The sequence below is a fragment of the Apis laboriosa genome, unplaced genomic scaffold (genome assembly GCF_014066325.1).
Source record: "Apis laboriosa isolate Shangri-la unplaced genomic scaffold, ASM1406632v1 scaffold26_cov146, whole genome shotgun sequence".
Lineage (NCBI taxonomy): Eukaryota > Metazoa > Arthropoda > Insecta > Hymenoptera > Apidae > Apis > Apis laboriosa.
In genome coordinates, this window is record NW_025222592.1 from 1,736,370 (window position 1) to 1,757,480 (window position 21,111).

Below are 21,111 nucleotides of genomic sequence, written 5' to 3' on the forward strand. Positions count from 1 at the left end.
GAAAAACGTGAAAGAGTGATTTAAATTTAATTCATAGAAGATGTTTACGTTGTCTTATTAAATTTTTATTAACTTGAAAAAGAATAAACGTTACATTGACCTTTGAAAATCAATGAAAATTCAGCTGAATGATATTAATATATATCGTGTTAATCTACATTTTTAAGTTTGTTCATTTTCCGTTCAACATATTTTAACTTTCATAAAGTTTGCAATTCTTTTTAACTTTCATTCTTGGAAAAAATGATTCAGAAATAATGATTTATCTTCAGTTTACGTAACATAGTTTAATCAATTATAAAGCTTTGATATTGAGTAATACGAGCAAGTTTATGTATATTTTAAAATATCTACTTGAGAAAATTCCACAATGTAGGAATATTTTTAAAGTTTCTACATTTATTCTTATTTGAAATCTGAAATAATTCCAATTGATTAAGATTAAATATTATTTTGACAAATGTTTTGATTTCATTTATTTTATGTATTGCAACATTTATTAGAATGTAGAATTTTCATAAAATTTGAATAATTTTAAGATGTTTTCATAAATTCTTGAATAAAAACTTTTCAATAAAATTTTTTATATAATAAATATATAATGATTATTCACATATAGATATATATAAAACATATAGATATATAAAACATATAGATTATAAACAATTTTATCTTTATTTTATTTTAATTTGTTTTTTTTTTTTTTTTACTAAAATTTTTAATATTTTATAAAAAATTGTAAAATAAATATGAAAGCTATAATAAACAATAAAAATTATAAACATTGTATAATTAACATTATATTGTATAATAGAAATTATAATATTAAATTATTAACAAACTTTTTTTATCGTTAAAAATGCTAAAAATGCATGCTTTCATTTCATTTAGCAGTCGAGTCTCAAATGACTCTGTTGGAAAGTAGAATGTAGGTATGTAGTTGACAGTATCGTATCAATCGGTACAATTACTCATTGTTTTCCATTTAAGACCTCGTTATGTAGTGGAGTTGTTTTATTGGCCTTAGTTTTGGTTCCATTGCCATTGAAAATGTAACCTTATATGTTTTATTACACATATCAATGTCACTGCATAATGCCTTAATTTAAGACCCCGCTATATTGTGGAGATTGCTTTAACTTTGATTTGATCCCTATTCAAAAACAGAATGCTACATATATGACCTTGTTCCTATGTATATGATATGTCCCTATGTCAATCGATCTTAATATTTTACATATTAGTCATTTTCAGTAATTTATACATTCAACAATACATATTTGTATAAAATTTGATTAATTCTACAATCACGCCACCTGTTGAGAACCGCTATAATAGAGAATCCCATCATTCAATCTGTCTTACCCTATCAAAAATTTACCAATCTTTTCAACAGAACATAACCTAAAATCGACGCGCGAGACAGGATATTCTAACACTACAAAACGAATTAACCAATTTCATCATCAACCAACACCGCTCAACTATTCGTTTCGTCGTGCGACACGTGTCCATTACAGTCTCAATATTAAATATTCAAAGGCATAACCCCACTACGTTTTATCGAATTTTATCATTCGACATGAGCACTGCGCGTGAATAGAACGATACGATCCAACTCACAGACGAACTGTTTCTCTTCTTCTCTCTAGATGCATTCTATACGTGATTATGTTTGTATACATATAGTTTATCGTGTGTTCGCGCGATCGTGTGTCATTGCGTCTTCTTTCACTATGTTTTCTGCGCACGCTATCCCAATGTAGCGACAAGCTGGCGCGTGCGAAACGCTCGCGCACGCACGACCAAGTCGCGTCGCGCCCTTGAAGAGAGTTAGCCTTTGTCTTATCACAGTCAGCTTGCGCCAGGCATCAGCCTTGACTTCGCCCCTCTTCCACACTCGTCTACTGACTGTGCTGCGAAAATCGACCGGTTAGCATCTGTCTCATGTTGCTTCGACGAACGGACGAATTATAGCACTCACAGGTTAGCTTTTGGTCTGGAACAAGCTTTTAGATTAATCTAAATCGCCTCATGGACCATTCGGGAGAACCTTGAATCTTTCATGTGCTATACGTTAGGTAAAGTAACATTTGCAAGACAAATACGTTCTATTTCGTAGCAATAATTATGATTTATCAATCTTATCATATATATTTTAAAATTTTATTCAAGCATTGTTGCAACGAATTTTTTTTAATTTAGAGTGATAAAGAAATAGAAATAATAATTAATGTAAAAATAAATTCTATAATTTGTATATCAATGTTAATTAGTTTTGAATTTAATCTTCTTTAATTTATAATTTTAGGTTTCGAATTTTTAATTATCAAGTTTTAAGTTATGAATTACCTAATGACAAATATATATAATGATGATAATAATGATTTTTCAAAAATTACTCAAATCAATTTTATTATTTTATTATTACAAACTTGCCTCGCTTATAAAATTTTCATAAATTTTTATTCACGATGTTTCTTCGTTATTTCATCGTGTTGATTATTCGCTGTAAAACGTGACTTTTCCTTGTTTCATCGTTAATTTCAAGATCGTTTTTCAGCGTGAAATTATTTAACGAGAAAACTCTAGATTAATTCCTCGATCCATGAGTATGGCGAATCTGCACGCACGAAGATAGTACCCGAAAGTTTGAGATTAAATTAGTCACGTCGCATGAAGAGGAGTCTGAAACTTCTCTTGGCTCGGATCCACTCGCGAAATCCTCTTATCCGCTCCTGAATATTAGTGGAAAAACTTCCGATCGTTACGAGCTTTAAATACTTTTTATTTAAATATTTTTTATTTAAAATTTTTTTATTTATTAAATTTTCTTACTACAGTATATTAGAAACGATTATATATTTAAATATATATTTAATTTTTTATTTTAATTTTTTTAAAGTTTTTTTTTTATTTAATTTTACAGAAATTGAGGTTATGAATTTTTCAAAGTAAATTGTATTAACAAAAATTAAAAATAAAAATAAAGGTTAAGATTTACAGATTGAAACAACCAAAAAATAATGATATTAAAAATATAAAAATATTTTTAAGAAATTATAATAAAAAAATGATAACAATATTAATAAAAATAATAATACACGAAATATGAAATAAAAAAAATAATATAAAAAATATAAAAATTATATATATTATTTAGAAACAAAAAAATTAAAATTTTTAAATTTAATAGTAAATTGAACAATTATATAAGTGTAATATAAGACTAAAATCAAATGTATTTATACAATAAGATCAAGGTATATATTACAATTCCAGAAAAGATTAAACATTAATGAAAAATTCCGAGAATCCTTAAGAAAGATTGAATAAAGTTTTTGGTTCAGTTATATTTTATTTACACAATTTCTTGAAAACATGAAGCAGATTCACAATGCGAGATGGTTATTCTGTTTTTCTCATTTCACAACGTGGACATCGACAATATGGTCGGAAATTTCTATAACTTTTCCGGCAACAGCGACTTTATCCAATTTCCGATTTCTGTTGATGATTTCGCATCTTCCATCGTCCTCATTTTTCTTTATGCTTGATAAAAGCGCAAGCTTCCAATAATCAATCATCTTAGAAATTATCACAAATTTGCTAAAGTATATTGCAAAAATATTCTCATTATTTTTTATTTTAGTATTGAAAGTCAACAAGAAATTTAGAATTTTATATAAATAATTTATTAAAAATTTCTATAATATTAAAAATAATTTCTATAATATTAAAAATAATTTGAGTTAATTTTTTCTTTGTGACATAAAAAGTTAAATTTTAAAAATTATTTGATTCTATAAAATTAGATATTAATTCATGATTTATCTATATATTATTTATTATTATGAATATACAAAATTAATTGTTAATTTTTGATGTTCTATATAAAGAGAATAGATTTCAATATGATTAAATGCAGATATTTTATGCAAATGAACGAATTGTTTCTTAATAATATATTCATAATTAATTAAATAAATTCGTTTAATTTTATTTTTAAATAACAAAAAAAATAACAAAAAAGAAACGAGAATTAAATTCTTGAATAAAAATTATGAATGATACAATACTTATATTGAGTTAAGAAAATTTTTTATCTTATTATTAATTTTTTTCTTCCTTTAATTAATTATTTTTAATGTTATTTAAAACAATAACAGTTCCAGTAATATAAAACGTATTCCAATTCAATCGTGAGATTACAAAATCTCTATATGCGCTTTCACTTCTTCCAAATGAATTGAAATAAAGATCAATCTATTTTTAATCACAAATATCAAGTATTTTTATTCTTAAAAATACTTTAAAAATTCTTTACTTATCTTTGATAATCTATTGGTACAAAAAAATTGATTTAAAAATAACTTGTATACATTACTTACTGTATCATTATAATTGCATTCCTTCTATTTAACATAGAAGGTTTTCACCTAACTTCCTCGTTTTCACCAGTGAGCTCGTCAGAGCTGTTCTACTTTCCCTTTGGCTCTCTTGGCCCACGCCTTTACCATTCAACAGATTCGAAATCGGATGGCCCCATTGACAAAATCATGGTTTCGATACCAAACGCCTGTAATTGGGTCTATTAAATGGACCAGATACGCTTCATTATATATTTTATTCACGTATAATAATAATAATTCACTTGTCAATGTGTAATATATTCTTTGATATTATTTCACTTAAAAATTAAATGTAAAGCGATCTTTATACACAAATTAAAAAAAAAACTTCAAATCAAAATCATTGACATTTGTGTCTTCTTAGATTTATCAATTCACATTAAAATATTTAAATTTCCATAAATTTCGATCTTGTTATATTTTTTCCATTAATTATACTCGCACCGCGCATGTGCGAAAAAATGATCCGTGAATATTGCTGAGATGCAATCTCTAGTTTCCCACAAAATCAGTTTCTGAGCATGCGCATGAATTCGGTCACGTTCTCTTCCACCAATATCCACGCGTTCTTTACGTTCACCTGGCTTCGAACGTGGAATCACGATAAAACCGTTTATCTTTCTCTTGGCAAAATGTCGCTCGAAACACCACGTCCCGAATAGCCTCTTCTCCTTTCGCTCGATGCCTCTGACTGTATCTAGCGCAAAAGCAACGTGGGAGTAAAACGTGGAAGTGAAAGTTAGACCGAGTAACAACGGAGAAGAGAAGGGACGTCGTGCAAAAGGCGCCAGTTAACATGTCGACGGATAAGAGGTTTAACGAATGAATGTATCACACTTGCCTTTTTAAACGAGATTTACGCGACATTATGTTCAATTTTTCTCTTCTTTTTTTTTGTTCTTGTTTTTATCACATATCTTAAAATGAATTTTTTTCTGTATCTTTATGTATATTTGTTATGGAGTTTATTTCTTTTGTCCTCCATTTTTAGGTTATTTTGCAATTGTTCTTTTTCTGTCATATTAATATAAAGAAATATAAAATGGATTTTTTGTGACATTATTTTAACAATTTATTAAGTTTTATGTCAAATTATATACTTTAATATTTGTTGGTATAATATATTTATTAATATAAAAAAATAAAAGTTGAAAATTTTTTTGAATTTTCTTCTTCTGGATATTTTATTCTGATAAAAAATAAATTTAATGGAATTTATGTAGACATAAAAAGAAGCATATTGTTTGAAACAAACTCAGAGAGAATATAATAATAAAATCAGAAACAAAACGATTTATGATTGTTATGCGACCTGTTGTAAATTCTCGCAAATTTTAATCTCTCATATATTAGCTAGTGATTTATTATCTCTCCGCTTTATCACTCCATGCATTTTATAGAATTTTATGACTTTTTATAGAAGTTTTTATGATCGTTTTTTATAATCTCTCTGGTTAACTTTGTATGTTTTCATGAACAGATTAATTAATTTAAGTATTTTATATTTTATTTTTATTTTATAACGAAATATAGTGCGAAAAAATAATTGATATTTATAAAATTAGAGAATTTTATTTTACTACAACATATATATTTTTTAAAAACTACCAAATAAAAAACTTTTTAATTGTAATAGATTTAAGTAATTACTCTTCTTCTCTGCATTCTTCTATTATTCTCTTGTAATATAGTTAAAATATAAAATTTAATTAATTTCTAATTACACGTAGTGTATAAATTAAGTTAATAGAAAAATAGAAAAACATTTTCTCGTGACTGAAACCACTTCTAATGCAGAGAGAAACGTAAGATACTTTCTCGAATTGTCTTTCACTATAGTTGGTAAAAATTTTCGGTTTTTCTTTTATTTTGTGCGTTTAAAGCGAAGTAAAAGCGCCATAATCGTGAGATTTCTCTTATCTGCTCCTGTCTACTTTTGCTGCTCACAAAGAGCATGTGCGGGAAAGTGAAAGGGGGAAAACAAGACTGTTTTTCGTTTGCCAAGCAGTTAATATTATATATGTATATCATTCGGAAACATATCTTATGAAATTAAAAATCAAAGTAATAAAATTTTGCTTCCGTATTTCAAATGTTCAAAATATCATATATCATTGATCTCGGAATATCTGCATATACTTGTTCAATAATTGATATTTACAAAATATTATAATAAAAGATTGTAATAAATATTGATGATATAAGACATATACGTATATTTTTATATACTTATCTTCTGGAATTTAAAATTTTGAAAATTTACATATATCAAAATTTACATTATAATCAAGAAATTTCAAAATTTAGAAATGGAAAAATTCGCAAATTTTAAAATTAAAATTAAAAAATTTAGGATTTTTCGAAAATTTGGAAAATTACTTGCTTTAGAAATTTGAAAGTTTAAAAATTTGAAAATTCAAAATTTTAGAAGTTAAAATTAGAAAATCTACAAATATAATATTTCATAACCTTCTCAATAACTTCACTAACTAATAATTTAACTTCCCAGATAAACATATTTACCTAAAAGTATAAAATCATATCAATTTTCCAAAGGAACTTCGCGGTTTCGAGATATGAGGAATTGCTTATCGCTATAGTTTATTTTTTTTTTTTTTTTTTTTTTTTTTTTTTTATTAGTATCGCGGTTAACCATATACGCGGTTGAAACACTTTTTCTGTTGCAACGGGTGCGTCCGTATGTTGAACAACAATTTAACCGTATGTAGTTCACCTCTATACGTCTCTTAATGTAACCCAAACGGCATCCGTAAGCGGAAACGATGTCCTTTGGAAGGGGATAAATACTGATATTAACCCATCCGGTGCCACAATCATTCACGAACACTTTTATTTGATGATCTCTAGCAATTTCGAAGGGTATTGAAAATTGAATATACTAAAAAGTAAAACGAAATATTCGTAAGTAAATATTTTTAATGTACTAAATAAATTGTAGTAAAAATAATTATATTGTACAATTAATTGAATAATCTATATATATAAATGTCAAATCTTTTAATTTTTCTTTATTCCGTGAATAGAATTAGAATTTAACTTGTGCTCATAGCTTCTAATATTTTTAAAATAAATCGTTCTTTTTTCTATAATTCTCAATCTTTTTGTTTATATATGATAAGCAGTTCTTGAATTGAATTAGTATGATATTCTATTTTCATCTTTCAATATTTTTTTTCTTTCAATTTTCTATATTCAATTTAAGATCAATTTAAAATATAAATATTAACGTTTCTTTCATTTAAAAAAAAAAACAAAAAAATTCTTCATAAATTTTTTATCTAATTAATTTTTCATTTAATAATTTCAAATTTCAATAATTCCATTATTTAATAAAATTTACAAGAGATTAATACGATAATAACTTAACGTGTAATTTCTCGAATAAAAGAATCAATTTTTACAAGATATTTCAGACAATTTCCAACAAATTGTATTAAATTGAATTAATAAATATAATAAATCATAGTGATATTCTTAGTGATTTAAAGCCTGAACTTGAAAAAACCGTATAATCATTGAGTTAGTGATAATGTAGTTAGATAAAAAAAAAGTCATAAACGAGAAAAGTATTGTTCCTATTTATATTCTTCAATGGCATAGCTCGATTGTTGATTTTTGTTTAAAATATCAAATAAAATAGTTTTGTATCATTTGTTTGCTTCTAACTTATTAATCGCTTTATAAGTTACACAATATGTACGATTATATGTACAGAGGCGGAAATTAGTCTACATAATGGAACGACAAAGATGATAATCATCAAGAAAAGTATTTAGAGAGTAATAATTTGACATTTATTACTAATAAGTCTTCATAGACGTAGGCGATGATTACCAATTATAATAATGAGCTTAAGAATTTATGTTAGTTAAATTTAATGAAGAATCGAAGAGGAATTGATGATTAGAAATTATTATATACAAATTGAAATTTTCTTTTATAATTTGTATTTTTTTGAGATTAATAATTAATAGATTAATTAAAACCGATAATATTCAATGTTTTTTTTATAAAATTTATTTTCAATTTAAAGATTTATGTTTGCCTTAAATTGCCATATGAAATGTCTAATGTAAATACAATAAATTCAATAAGATTTAGGAATTGTTACTAGAAATGATATATTTTAATTTCTGTAAATAAAAATCTTTATTTAATTATTTATTTTCCAAAGTATTTATATTAAATGATTTGGTTATAGTTTCATTTATTGCTATTTAATAACTATATATTTAGTAATTATTCTTGCTTAATAAATTCTTCCCTATCCTTGCATTTAGTAATTGTACATTTTAATGTCTAGTAACAATTTCCTATTCTTTCAAATCTAATTATAGCATTTATTGACTCTCTTTATCGATTTAACCTCTTCAGAAATAAATTTGTCAAAATCAGAGAACAATAATTATTTTATCCTATATTTATTACAATATATATTTTTTACTATTATCACACATCGTATTTTCTTGAATCATATTCAAGTTAAATACGATTAATATCATTATTCCTATACAATATTAATAAATTTAAACCACATTTTTATAAAAAAAAATCACGAATTATTACAATCAAAAAAAAATGAGAAAATTATATATTCGTTTTAAAAATAAAAGTAAACGAGTAAAAATCGAAAGAATTTCACTAAAGGTGAGCCATTCACATAGAGGACAGAAACGACGATCTACTACTCTAAGGCTCGACACGATTAACCAACCTGACCAATCCACCTTCGTGGTTATCGCATTAATGTATCGATTGACCGGCCCGATAAGGGTTAAAAGGTTAAGACGAGAAGTCGCGTAGCGACCACCGCTTGACTAGAGAGAATCGAGAAAGAGAAGCAGGTCCGATGAACCTGCGGGGCTAATGTACTCGGCTCGATGATGCTCGAGTAGTTCCGTACTTGGCGCACGTGAGCACCATCGCGTGCCCCGCATACTCTTCTTTCATGCTTCTTTTCTTCATCCTACCCCTTCCCTCGTTCTATGTCCACCTCTTTCGCCGTTCAGCCCTCCTTCTCTCCTCGGTCACCCCTTTTCCTCGCATCGAGCGACTACCGTCCCTCCTCGTGGTATGTGTAACGTAACGATCTGTTCACGCGTGCCTCGATCCACTGATCTTTGTTTGAGCAACTGAAAGAATTCTTTTCAGTCTGGGCTATCTTGCACAATTAAGAGAATCTCGAAATAAGATATATTTATATGATGAATATTATAAAAAGAATAAATTGTTTTGTAAAAATTATTGTTTTCTTTTGATATTAAAAAATATATATTTTGTTACATAATAATTAAGTTGTTGAATTGAAATTTTTATTTTAATGTAATAAAATAAAAATGTGTGATTGATATATGGGATGAATTGAAGGCAAATTAGAAAGGTTTTATGAAATTTGATTGATAGATAACAAGTAACACAAGTATTATTTAATTTTTTATAAGACTTGATTATTATTCTTACAAAGACTTTGATATTTAAAAAATTTCTTTAATTAAAATATTATAGTTCAATACTAGAAACAATATTATATACATGTAGACTTATATACATTTGTACATAATAAGAAGACTTCTAGTTATAATTCTTATAAATAAATATATTTAAAATTTACCCTTTGACCGATTTTTGTTTACATTAATAATAAAGAATAAATATTAATAAATTTTATTAAACTTATTTTTTTACAATTTTTAAAATAAGATTGTAATATGTTATTAATTAAAAATCCATGAGTAATCCTTAAAGAATAATATTGTTCAATCAAAAGATACAAAATTAGAGTAGAGTTTATTAAAAGTTGTTACGAGTAGTTAAAAGTTGCTCTTCTAATTCTAATTATTCTATCTATCATACAATTCCAAAGACCTAATTTTGATAAAACTACGCAAACTGAAAATAAGACAGGAACAATTCATATATGTTTCAGACTTGCGGTGAGCGACTGTGCGCCTCAAACGTCGCGGGTCAGCTCAAACTTGCACAGCAGCAGTAGTATGGCAGTAAGCCGTGTACCAAGCCCTCCACCACCGGAAGTGAACACCCCCGTGGCCGAAAATTGGTGTTACACGCAGGTATGTACTAAATATTGGATAAAACTCTGGACCAAACTCGAGTGTTTTTTAATTAATTTTGAAAAAAATAACACTTATTCCTTCTATTAATTAAAAATACATACATCAATTCTTTAAAAATTGTTTGACGAGGAAAATAAAATTAAAAAGAAAAAAATTATTTTTATCAGAAATTAAAAAATTCGAGATTAATTTTAGACTAATAATAAATTGTGCATTGTACAATATTTTTAACGATTCTTATAGTCCAAATGTGGCTTGTGTTGCGAGAGCAGCAGTGTGTATTGTTAGAGTTATCGGCATACTGAGGCCAATTTAATTGCAGTTTAATTGGTCGTTAACGATGATAGTGAGCTTCAGTTTTGATTGTCAGAGCAGGGAAAACGTTTTGTTCCACGATTAGAACAATAACATACATTTTAACAATTGATGATGCTTATCTCTTGAGAATTAAGATAATTCTGACATCTTTTCGTAAAAATTAACAATTATTTCAAACAAATTCAAATCGTTGGAATAACAAAGGCACAAGTACGAAACGATATAATCAATTGATTTAATTAAATAATTTAATTAAATAAGAAAAGAAATAATCGTTTCTTCTCTATGGAACAGATTTTACGTACGTCTCATCTTTGTAAAAATATCGCATAAAAATATAGCATATTGTAAATCTTTCCTTATTCCTAAAAAAAAAAAAAAAATTTGATTCTTCTCCAAGTTCGTAGAAAACTCTTAAAGGTTTTGGATCCTCCTCGAATCCTCCTCTTCTAGGTCAATTTCATCGTCTTCGTCGATATCATCCTCGTGGTCGCGCGTGAGACCACGCACTCCTGACGTTCTCGTTCTATTTTTACTGCTCGTCCCCTCGCGATGTGAATGACCTGCGACTAGATATCCCGCTGCTCCATGCGATCTCTAACTCACCCGTGGAAACGTTCGCCAGCTTTCCCGCGAGAATCTGTCACTTCAAAAGCTCGCAGAACGAAACATGAGGGTAAAATTCTCTCTCTCTCTCTTTCTCTCTCTTTCTTTTTTTTTTTTCTTCTAACAGGAAGCAAAAGTTATCTTCCATAATGATGTTTGAACTTAACGTTAAAATCTGAACTCGATCAACAAATTTTTTGAAGAAGTCGTAGATTCTTTAAAAATTGTTATATTTTCATCGTTTTTATAATTTTTTTTATTTCAATTTGATTTTTCTTGGTTTTTGTTTCAACGGTTAATATGGTCTTTCATAAAAATAATTTTGAAAGTATTTGGGCTAAAATTTGGAATTAAGATTAAAAAAATTATTATTTCACAAGCATTCTTCAGTTCTTCGTATTGTTTTACATTTCAAAATATCAATAGATTTATAAGAGAAAAAAATATTATATAATTAATATTGTAATAAAAATAAGAATTGCAGCATCGGGAAAAATTAAGAGGTATATAATTGTATTTTGATTTTTTATTGTTATTCCAGGATAGATATCTCTTTCCATTGAAAATTCGATTCGAAATCAATTTTACACTTGTTCAATAGTTTGAAGATATAAGAAATTAATTGCTGTAATAAAAATTTTAAAAAATTTAACTGATGGATTAGTGTGAAATGAGTCTTCTTCGATTGATGGTGATTTAAAAGAACATCTGGAGGATGTTCTGAGTGAAAGTGTCTTGTGAAGATCTCGTGGATTCGTTGTGGTAGGATGTGGTCATGAGCGAAGATGATCGATTCTGGTTTAAGTGTAATCTTGTGTTGTTGATAAATTGATGTAATTTGTTTTCTTCGTAGAATTTACACCATGAAATAATTTATAAAATGTAGTATTAGCATGAATGAAGATCATTTCAAAACATAAGTATTCCAAGATTGTTCAATAAATTGTATTTTTTGTAAAACTATACAATCGTACAATCGTTATCTAAAAATAATTAATTAATATATTAATTTTGTAATTATAATCAAATTAATTTAGCAAATATAAACACGAAAAATAAATAAGTTATTGGTTACAATCAATTAAAAATTTTATTACAAATTCAATTATTTCATCTATAAATTTAATATTTTAATATTATTTATTATTATTCAGAATAAACATCTTGTTGTATATATTTATATTTATTATATGTATTAATATCTTTAAAAATCTTCAAAATATTTTAAGACAACCTAATATTCTTAGAACAATTTCTCTCAATCTGTATTTGTCTCCAAAGTGATCAAAATAATTTTTTAATATTTTATTGATATTTTCACTAGAACATTTTATATTAATTTGCATATCTAAAAATAAAGTATCATATGTTATTTTATTCTATTAATTAAAGATTTTTATATAACGAGAAGAATTCGTTCAATTTTGTTACCAAAATAAGTCGCGTCTCAAAAAACAAAAACAAAATCAAAAAGCATTGATCTCTGATTGTAACCATTTTCATTTAATCATTTTATATGTACAACTCGCATAGGATCTCATTTAGAAATTAACATCTCGACCGATATTCCATTTTAAAAAAGAGAATCAAATCTCTCATGAAATTTTTCATGAGTGTTATTTACGTGATGCATACGTTATTCAGGATTGGAATCCTTCAAAGGGATTGTGATCTTCCTCTTTTCCCTTTTCCTCCTCCTTCAAAAGGTAAAGTTCGAAGGAATTCCAATATTCGAAGGAGTGTGCAACTCTCGGTTTTCAGGGAGGATCCATCGAATCGAAAGTCGATTCGTGCTCCAGTTAACTTTCGTAATGCATGCGCCGATTTCGCCTCGTCAGCGGACACGAGGAGTCTGGTGCAGCAATCATGCGAGCTCACGCGCTGTATCTGTCGTAACACGCCGATCGATGAGCTCGATAAAAAGCGTAGAAAGCGTTCTGGCATAATTTCCAATTGGTTCGTTCGTCTCACTGTTCAGAATCTCCTCTGGAGAATCGAATTTAGATGGTAAATTGATCTTGATGGGTCATTATGACAGGAAATTGTGCTTAGGAGATTGGTGGTTGATTAAAAATTCATTTCATTTGGAACTTCATTTCGTAATCATTCAGTGATTTTTCTCTGATTGTTTATTATTTATTGATATTTTGATTTGTTGTCTAGATTTTCTTTTAGCCGTTGAAAAAATTCGAGAAGAACTTCTTTTCTAACTTTTAAAATTGTATCCAAGATGGCGAAATCGAACGATTTTATAGTTTGATACTTTTTAACAAGTATTTATTTTATTTGCATAGATTTTCGATTTTTTTAGGTTATAAGGATTAAAATTAATTAAAGCTGTTTAATTTTTTATTAATACTTTAATCTAAAGATTAAATTTTCTCTTCATATTTGAGATTCTATTAAAAATGATTTGAATAATGTAGTAATTTTTTTTTTGAAAATTTTGATTTTAATATACATCTATAATATTAAATCTTAGAAAAATCCATAGAAAAGTTCCTAGTGATCTATACTTGGGTCTTTATTTAAATTTCAAGAAAGCCTATGAATTAAAAATTAATGTTAGTAATCTAATTAATATCTATTATCACCTCATCAAATGTAATTTTTAATTTAAGAATTTGAAATACTAATTCTCAATTAATTACTAATTCTTTGAAAATTAGAGAACTTCATTATTATGACTATAGAATTTTTCTTTGAAAGTTAAATTTTTATTTCTTTCAGACAAACATATGAAGATTCATTTGTTGAAATCAACTTTTTCTACTCAACACTGGAACTTTAAATTCCTTCGAAATGTTTTCTTTTCAAAATATTTTTCTTAACCCACATATACACACACACCATTTCACATCTTTTTACTCGATTTAGACTTCTTGTTAGCTTCGCCATTTCTTTGATCCACAGATTGTGGCAATTTTCCACGTTATTATTGTAAAATCTTTCAGATCTCTCAATTGTAACTGTTTATATTCTTGTTCTCTTTTATGTGAATTCAGCTCATCTTCGTTATCAAACTGATCTACAAACCGTGATAATTTTCTACGATAAATCATCATTCGTCAAATTATTTACTATTATATCTAATTTCTTTCTACGGTTTTATAATTTCAACTTTATTATTTGATTTAATTTTTCTTTTTTAGATAGATAATTAATTATATTATGATTGTTTTGAACGATTTTTAATAATTTAAATCAATCAGATATATAACAAAATATTACTACCTCCATTATTTATTAAAAGCTCAACAAAATTGCCTATTTTATCAACCTACAAATTCCAACAATAATCCACAGTATTCACGCCAATATAAGTTCATCAACTTTCTTCATTAAAGCAACCTAAATCACCCACGCATCCAGCCTACCTATTCAATTTCTTAATCAAATCTCGTCCCACTAGATCATCATCACCACATACCCAACAGCGTTCTCTTCACTTCTCAAAAATCTGGGAATCCCCAACAACCCCTGGCTTTCTTCCACACCCATTCATCTATCTGCAATTTTACGAAAGTCCCCTACGCTCTCGACTCGATTTTTCCACCAACTCCTCACCTCACCTAGACGCGAATTCCATATGCCAGAGTCATTATCACTCGTTGCCTTTCATTTCCACATCGTTATCTCGTGGCACGTGTTCCATTACACGAATCGAGCGACCTCGTCTCGCGATGAAACTAAGATCGAAAGAAGGGCCAAGCTCTTCTTCACCTTTTTTCTTTCTCTTTGCTGTTCTCTGTTTTCTTCATCTGCTTATTATACTTTTCTCTCTCTCTCTCTCTCTCTCTCTCTGATATTTTCTTCTTTTTCGACGTCTGGTTTTTTTCGAGATCTTCCTCTTTGAAGTCTTCTTTTTTAATATCTCTGAGACATCATTTTCTTTTTCTACATCTTTATTGTTCTTTCCTTTTGTTTTTTTTTTCGTCTTTATTGTTATCTCTTTATCTTCCTCTATATTCTTCTTTCCTCTTCTTCTTTTTATTCTATTTTCTATGTTTTTAACTTTTTGTTTCTTTCATTTTTCTTCTACGTCTTCTTCTTCTTCTTCTTCTTCTTTTCTTTAATATTTCTTCAATGGTTTTTACTTCTTTCACTTTTTCTTTAATATTTCTATCTCTATTTTGTTCATCTTCAATTTCTTCTCTCTTTAAACAAAGTAAACAACATCGATTCTCAAAGATTTCGATCTTCTCGCGGTGATCTCGTGCATGTTCGAACACCGTGTCCAGGGCTCTACCGGAAGCCTCGACTTGGTCTGCTTGCTGCTCGAAGCAGCGCACGCCGCTCCCGTAAACGGGCACGGGTGATTCAAGGCCGATCGTCGACGACCGCCGGGTTGAACGACTCCTGGGGGCGTCGACCGGGCCTCCTCTCCTCGTCTTCCTTCCTTCTTGTGATTCATCGCGCTGTTTTCTTCTATACGGAAACGACTAAGACGATGAACTTTGTGCCTCTGTGTTCTTTGCGCCCTCTCTTGGATCCTCTTCGACGCTCGAAACTCTGGCTTGGATATTTCTTCGTGTATTAGACTGTTTGGAAAATTGAATGTCGATTCGAGTTCGATTCAAGAGGGTGGAGAAAGATTGATGCAGAAAATTAATAAGATTGGAAATGAATCTTTTTAAAATATGAGAGATGAAGAGTAGAACGATAAAATTGAGATTGATGATAAATAATTTAAATATTCGTGGATTGGATAATGATAGAAAAAAGATTTGTTATAATAGTAAAAGAAAAGAATAGGAATATAGTAAAATTTAATATTTGAGAATTTTTAAATAATAATGATAATTCTTTTTGAAATTTAAGATACAGAAAAAATGAAACATAAAATTTAAATGTATGAATATGGAAGATATAGAATTAGTGGATGGCTGGAAAAAAAAGGTGATAAATATTTCAAATATCTATAGATTAAGAATAATAAAGAATAGAAGAAGATTTTAATGAAGATAAGAAGTTGGAAAAGTTGTTGGGTCAGTTTCTAGAATGCGATGAAATCTTGGTGAAAGTTATGAAATGTTTAAAAGTTGGAAAATTTTGGAGTAGAAGAAATGAGATGAATATTTTTAAGATTTGTAGAAAATATAGATATTAATATTAATATCTTAAATATTTTCAATATAAAAAAAATAAATTAGATTTATAATGGAGATAGTGAAAAAAGATTGAAAAGTTTATAGGTTTAAAGAATGAAAAATTAACTAAAAAATGATATGATAAAAAATTTAAAATTCAAAATAATGGAAATTTTATGTGAAAAAAATAAAGAAAGTAATATGAAAATTAAACAAAGAACTTAGAGTTGAAGATTTTGAAATAAAAGAAATAAATATTGAAGTTTTTTGAATATTTAGAAAGTATAAAGGATGAAGAATAGAACTTAAAATTAGCTGTAAATATAGAATTTATTTTAATCTAAAAACGTAAAATTTAATAAAATATGAAAATATATTTAGAGATTTAAAACTGAAGTAGAAATTGAAGTATAAAAAATATTTGGAGAATGAAAAGAATAAAATTTGACATAAAAAATTTGAAATAAAAATGATGAATGGTCTTATATTATGTGCTCACAATTACCACAATATAATAAGTCAATTCCATCCAAGCTGAGAAATTAAAATATTTGATGATTAGAATTAATTTATGAAGCTATTATAATTATCTATCAAAATTTATCTCTATTATACTACATAATTCAATCATTTTCCATTTTCTCTTCTAATATTTAATAAATTATATTAAAATCTCCATTTAAATACACAATTTCCAATTTTAAAATTTTAAATTGAATATTTTATTTTCAAACCTAAAATTTATCCTTTGTAATTCAAGAAACTCGATTAAAGTATTCATTCTTGATGAAAAAATCATGTATCTGCTTCAATCGCAATCAGTCACCGATGCTTAAAAAACAAGAAAAATCCGCTGCGCATTGCGATGGTAATGCAAATCTTCTGTTTCCGTTCGAGGGGCATTCGAACGTTTTAACGAATTTACGAGGGACCGATATAACTGATGGTTGGTGAATCTTGACGATGTACTCCACCTAAAGAACCTCTGCAAAATGTTATTTTATCTCGAAATAGACTGAAAGTTCTCGTCTGTTGATGAATTATTACGACGTTGCAAAACGAACTCGATTTACCGGCTCTCCTCGAGTCTCAAGATTCTATCTTCATATACATAACTTCTCTTTCAATTTGAAGAAAAATCTAATTTAACCACGATGTTTAAGGGATAATTCGTTAGATTAACGCTAAAACAGATATAGAGGTTAGTAAAACATATGATATGCAAGTTAGAAATAACAAAGAAATAGTATTTTTTTAGAGCAATGATCAACTTTCAATCAATCACTGATCTTTGACCTATCTCGTTCATGAAATGTATGATTCAAAGATTATGGACGATCACGATGGGTTGAACGACTCGCTGCGGCCATCGACCGGTATACCTTTTCTGGTTCCTCATTACCTCGTTCTGGGGAAACGAACGAATCATATCGATATTCTTCTCCCACTTACTTAGTTTAACAGTACCTGGGTCCGATTAACAGTATTCCAGAGGTCGATGGGTAGTAATGTGTATTTCTATTTTATTTTATTTTATTTTTTTCTTTTTTTTTGTCTTTTTGTTAATATCTGGTGATATGTTGATTCATCGATAACCGTGAATTGGTGTTATTAAATCGAACTTACCGAAATTTATTAAAGTAACTATCCAATTTATCGATATCTTAACGATATTAACCAAATACCGATCTACTGTTATTATCGATATATCATGCTATTGATGTCTTAACAATATTATCGATATCGATTAAATTGTCAATATCTGAATAATCAATCAACGATTGATAATGTTTCACGTTATTTATCGTTAGCAGCGCCACTAGCAGTTGGTTGGTGCAAATCTGACGTAACAAATAGAGGGTCACTGTGCGGATCACGTGATCCCAGTTAACGAAAGGAATACACATGAACTCGCGACGAGGAGATCAATCAAACATGTAGGTAGGCTTGGATCACAGCCAATGCGTACTATTACGTGGAAGATACGGAATTAGATTCGGAAAATAATGTTGCCCGATTCGAGTAGTCGTTTCAAGATACGCGAATACCTTGCTTCCCTATATCGCAACCGTCGATCGAATTTCGTGCATTTTTTTCTGTGTTATAGATAAAAAGCGTTTAAAAAATGTGTTTCAAAATGTGTTAATATTAGAAAAATTTATAGAAAGAAATATAACAATCGATAAAAGATAATATAATGATTAATTGAAAAGAAGATAACCTTTATTATCTATATATAGAATTATAGGTTATATATATTTTATTACACATAGAAATAGTGAATTATTGATACGTATATGAATTTAAATAATATTAGAATATATTGGAATATTATAATAAATATAATTATAATAAATTAATAATATATTTTTTATGTAATTATTTATTCTATATATTTATTTTTTGTTATATAATTATCATAATTATGAATTATTAATTATTCTTTAATCTTTTCTTATATTTAAATTTATATTTATATTTTATTTTCGTCTCTTAAAAATATAATATATGCTATGTTTCACTGGTTATCCACATGGCATGAAACGTAAAGCATTCTTAATCTTTGTACATTATTGATTATTATCTTCGAATATGTGAATAATTTTACAATACAAAATATCACTTCTTTAAATTATTGATTTCTTGCACAATTGCTTACAAAATTCTTTGACTGATCGTAAATAGAAGCGAAAGATCGAAATTCTAACGGATCTTTTATAGAAGGAAGTATTACTTTAATAGTTATTAGTGTGACTTTTCAAAAAATCGTGTTTGAAAAAAGAAAATAAAAAGCAATTTTTTTGTTTTTACTTAAAAAAAAAAAATACTTAAAAAATTAATAAAATATCTAAATCAGAAATAATCATAATTTCATTATTTCATAAATTAATATCTTGAAATAAAAGGTTAAAAGTGATTATGAAATAGAAGATAAATGATTTATTCAGCATTACAAGAGATTATCAGTGATCTTTTGAAAATATGTCTTCAATACCTGAAGGTTGCATGGATTATCAGGTTCAAGTATGATTTTAAACTACAAAGTTGTTTCTTCTTTGAACTACTAACATATGATAAACCGAATGCATTGAATATTTAATAAAATTTAATTCATTGATTTTATATTTTAATACAAAATATTATCTTATTTTCTTTTCTCGATTAACTACTAATTTTATATTTTATTACATTTAATTAAAATAAATTTATTAATCATGATTCATCTTAAATCTCATATTGGTTTTTCTCATTTTCTCATTATTTTAGTTATAATTTTTTTTTTTTAAATCAATTATTAAAATAATTTTTCGTATAAGATCAAGATAATTATCTTTTAATCATCATCATATCAAAACTCAAAATCCTGAACGAAAAAAAATTTTCCATTTTATGTCATCATTTTTTAATTTAATGACTTTGCACAATTTTTTAAATAATTTTTTTCAATTCGAAATTTATTCCATCTATTCGAAGATGAAATTTTCAACCGATATACAATAGAATACTTATATTTCGATCGAAATCCTAAGAAGTAGACAAATTCCTTCACTCGTCTATGCGAGCAAACAGCTGAAAACAACTCACGTGGTGCGCAGTAGGTTCGATGATCCTTACTTCGGCGTGACCTTCGTTGGCTATCCCACAGGTTCAATGCACGCTTGTTGTACGTATAATCTCGTAACCAGTTACGTCTTACTCGAGCTCGGAAAATGCCTCTTTCCTTTTATGCTCGTGAAACTCGACCTTTTACAACTTTGCCCTGGATAGATATTTTTTGTGATTATTCGAATTTCTTTTACGATGAAAATTCTAAAATTATTAGATTTGTTCAAAAAATTTATAATATCTATATTCAACTGTTTACAACATAAACTTTTTTCTTTAAATTTACTCTTCTTTTAGACAATGAATTCCTCTAATTTTTTTTTGCATATTTCTAAGGAATTTCTAATTTATAAATGATAATGAACTAAATATCTAATGAAATTGTAATAGTTTCCATACTATAATTAGAATATTTTGTAAAACAAAAGAAAGATATTTTTATCAATTTTTTCAATTAGAAAAAAATATTATTAAATTACAACAGAATAAAATTTGTTGATAATTATAAGCTTTAACATTCTGGTTTTAAAAAAAAATTGTTATTTAAACTTTTTTTACAACAGAATAATATAAAACATTTTTATGCATTTATTATATATATAACATAGTGGATAATATATATAATAATTTTTCAATTAAAAAGATCAATTTTTATATAAAGATATTAATTTTCATGTTTCTAGAGTTAAAAGAAATCGCACATTGTTTCCAGTGAAAAAAAAAGTAATCGAAGAGAAAGACGAAGGAGAGAGAAGAGACTTTCACTTCGCCCAGGGTCGTTGCGCTGACGTTTCTCACGCTTCCCTTTGTGCATTGATTCCTCAAGTCTTCGAACGATAGTTTTCTCTTTCACAAATCCATCGTTCCGTGTTTTCCTCACGAAAACCGAGATGTTTAACGAAACGAACGTTAAGTTCCGAAACGAATTGATATTTCATGCCGCATTATCCTGCCATGGAGATTGACATAATCGGCCTATTCAAA

At 27.4% G+C, this 21,111-nt stretch overlaps 1 protein-coding gene across 7 annotated transcripts in view; it reads left to right on the forward strand.

Annotated features, from left to right (window-relative positions):
• LOC122713890 (protein roadkill) overlaps positions 1-21,111 on the forward strand; it is a 189,152-nt gene that overhangs the window by 160,249 nt on the left and 7,792 nt on the right. For all 7 annotated transcript variants that reach the window (XM_043934712.1, XM_043934714.1, XM_043934713.1 and 4 more), the window contains one exon: positions 10,360-10,504. In XM_043934712.1, coding sequence (XP_043790647.1) covers positions 10,427-10,504 — 78 coding nt within the window. In that variant the 5' untranslated portion in view covers positions 10,360-10,426. The remainder of the gene's footprint in view (positions 1-10,359; positions 10,505-21,111) is intronic.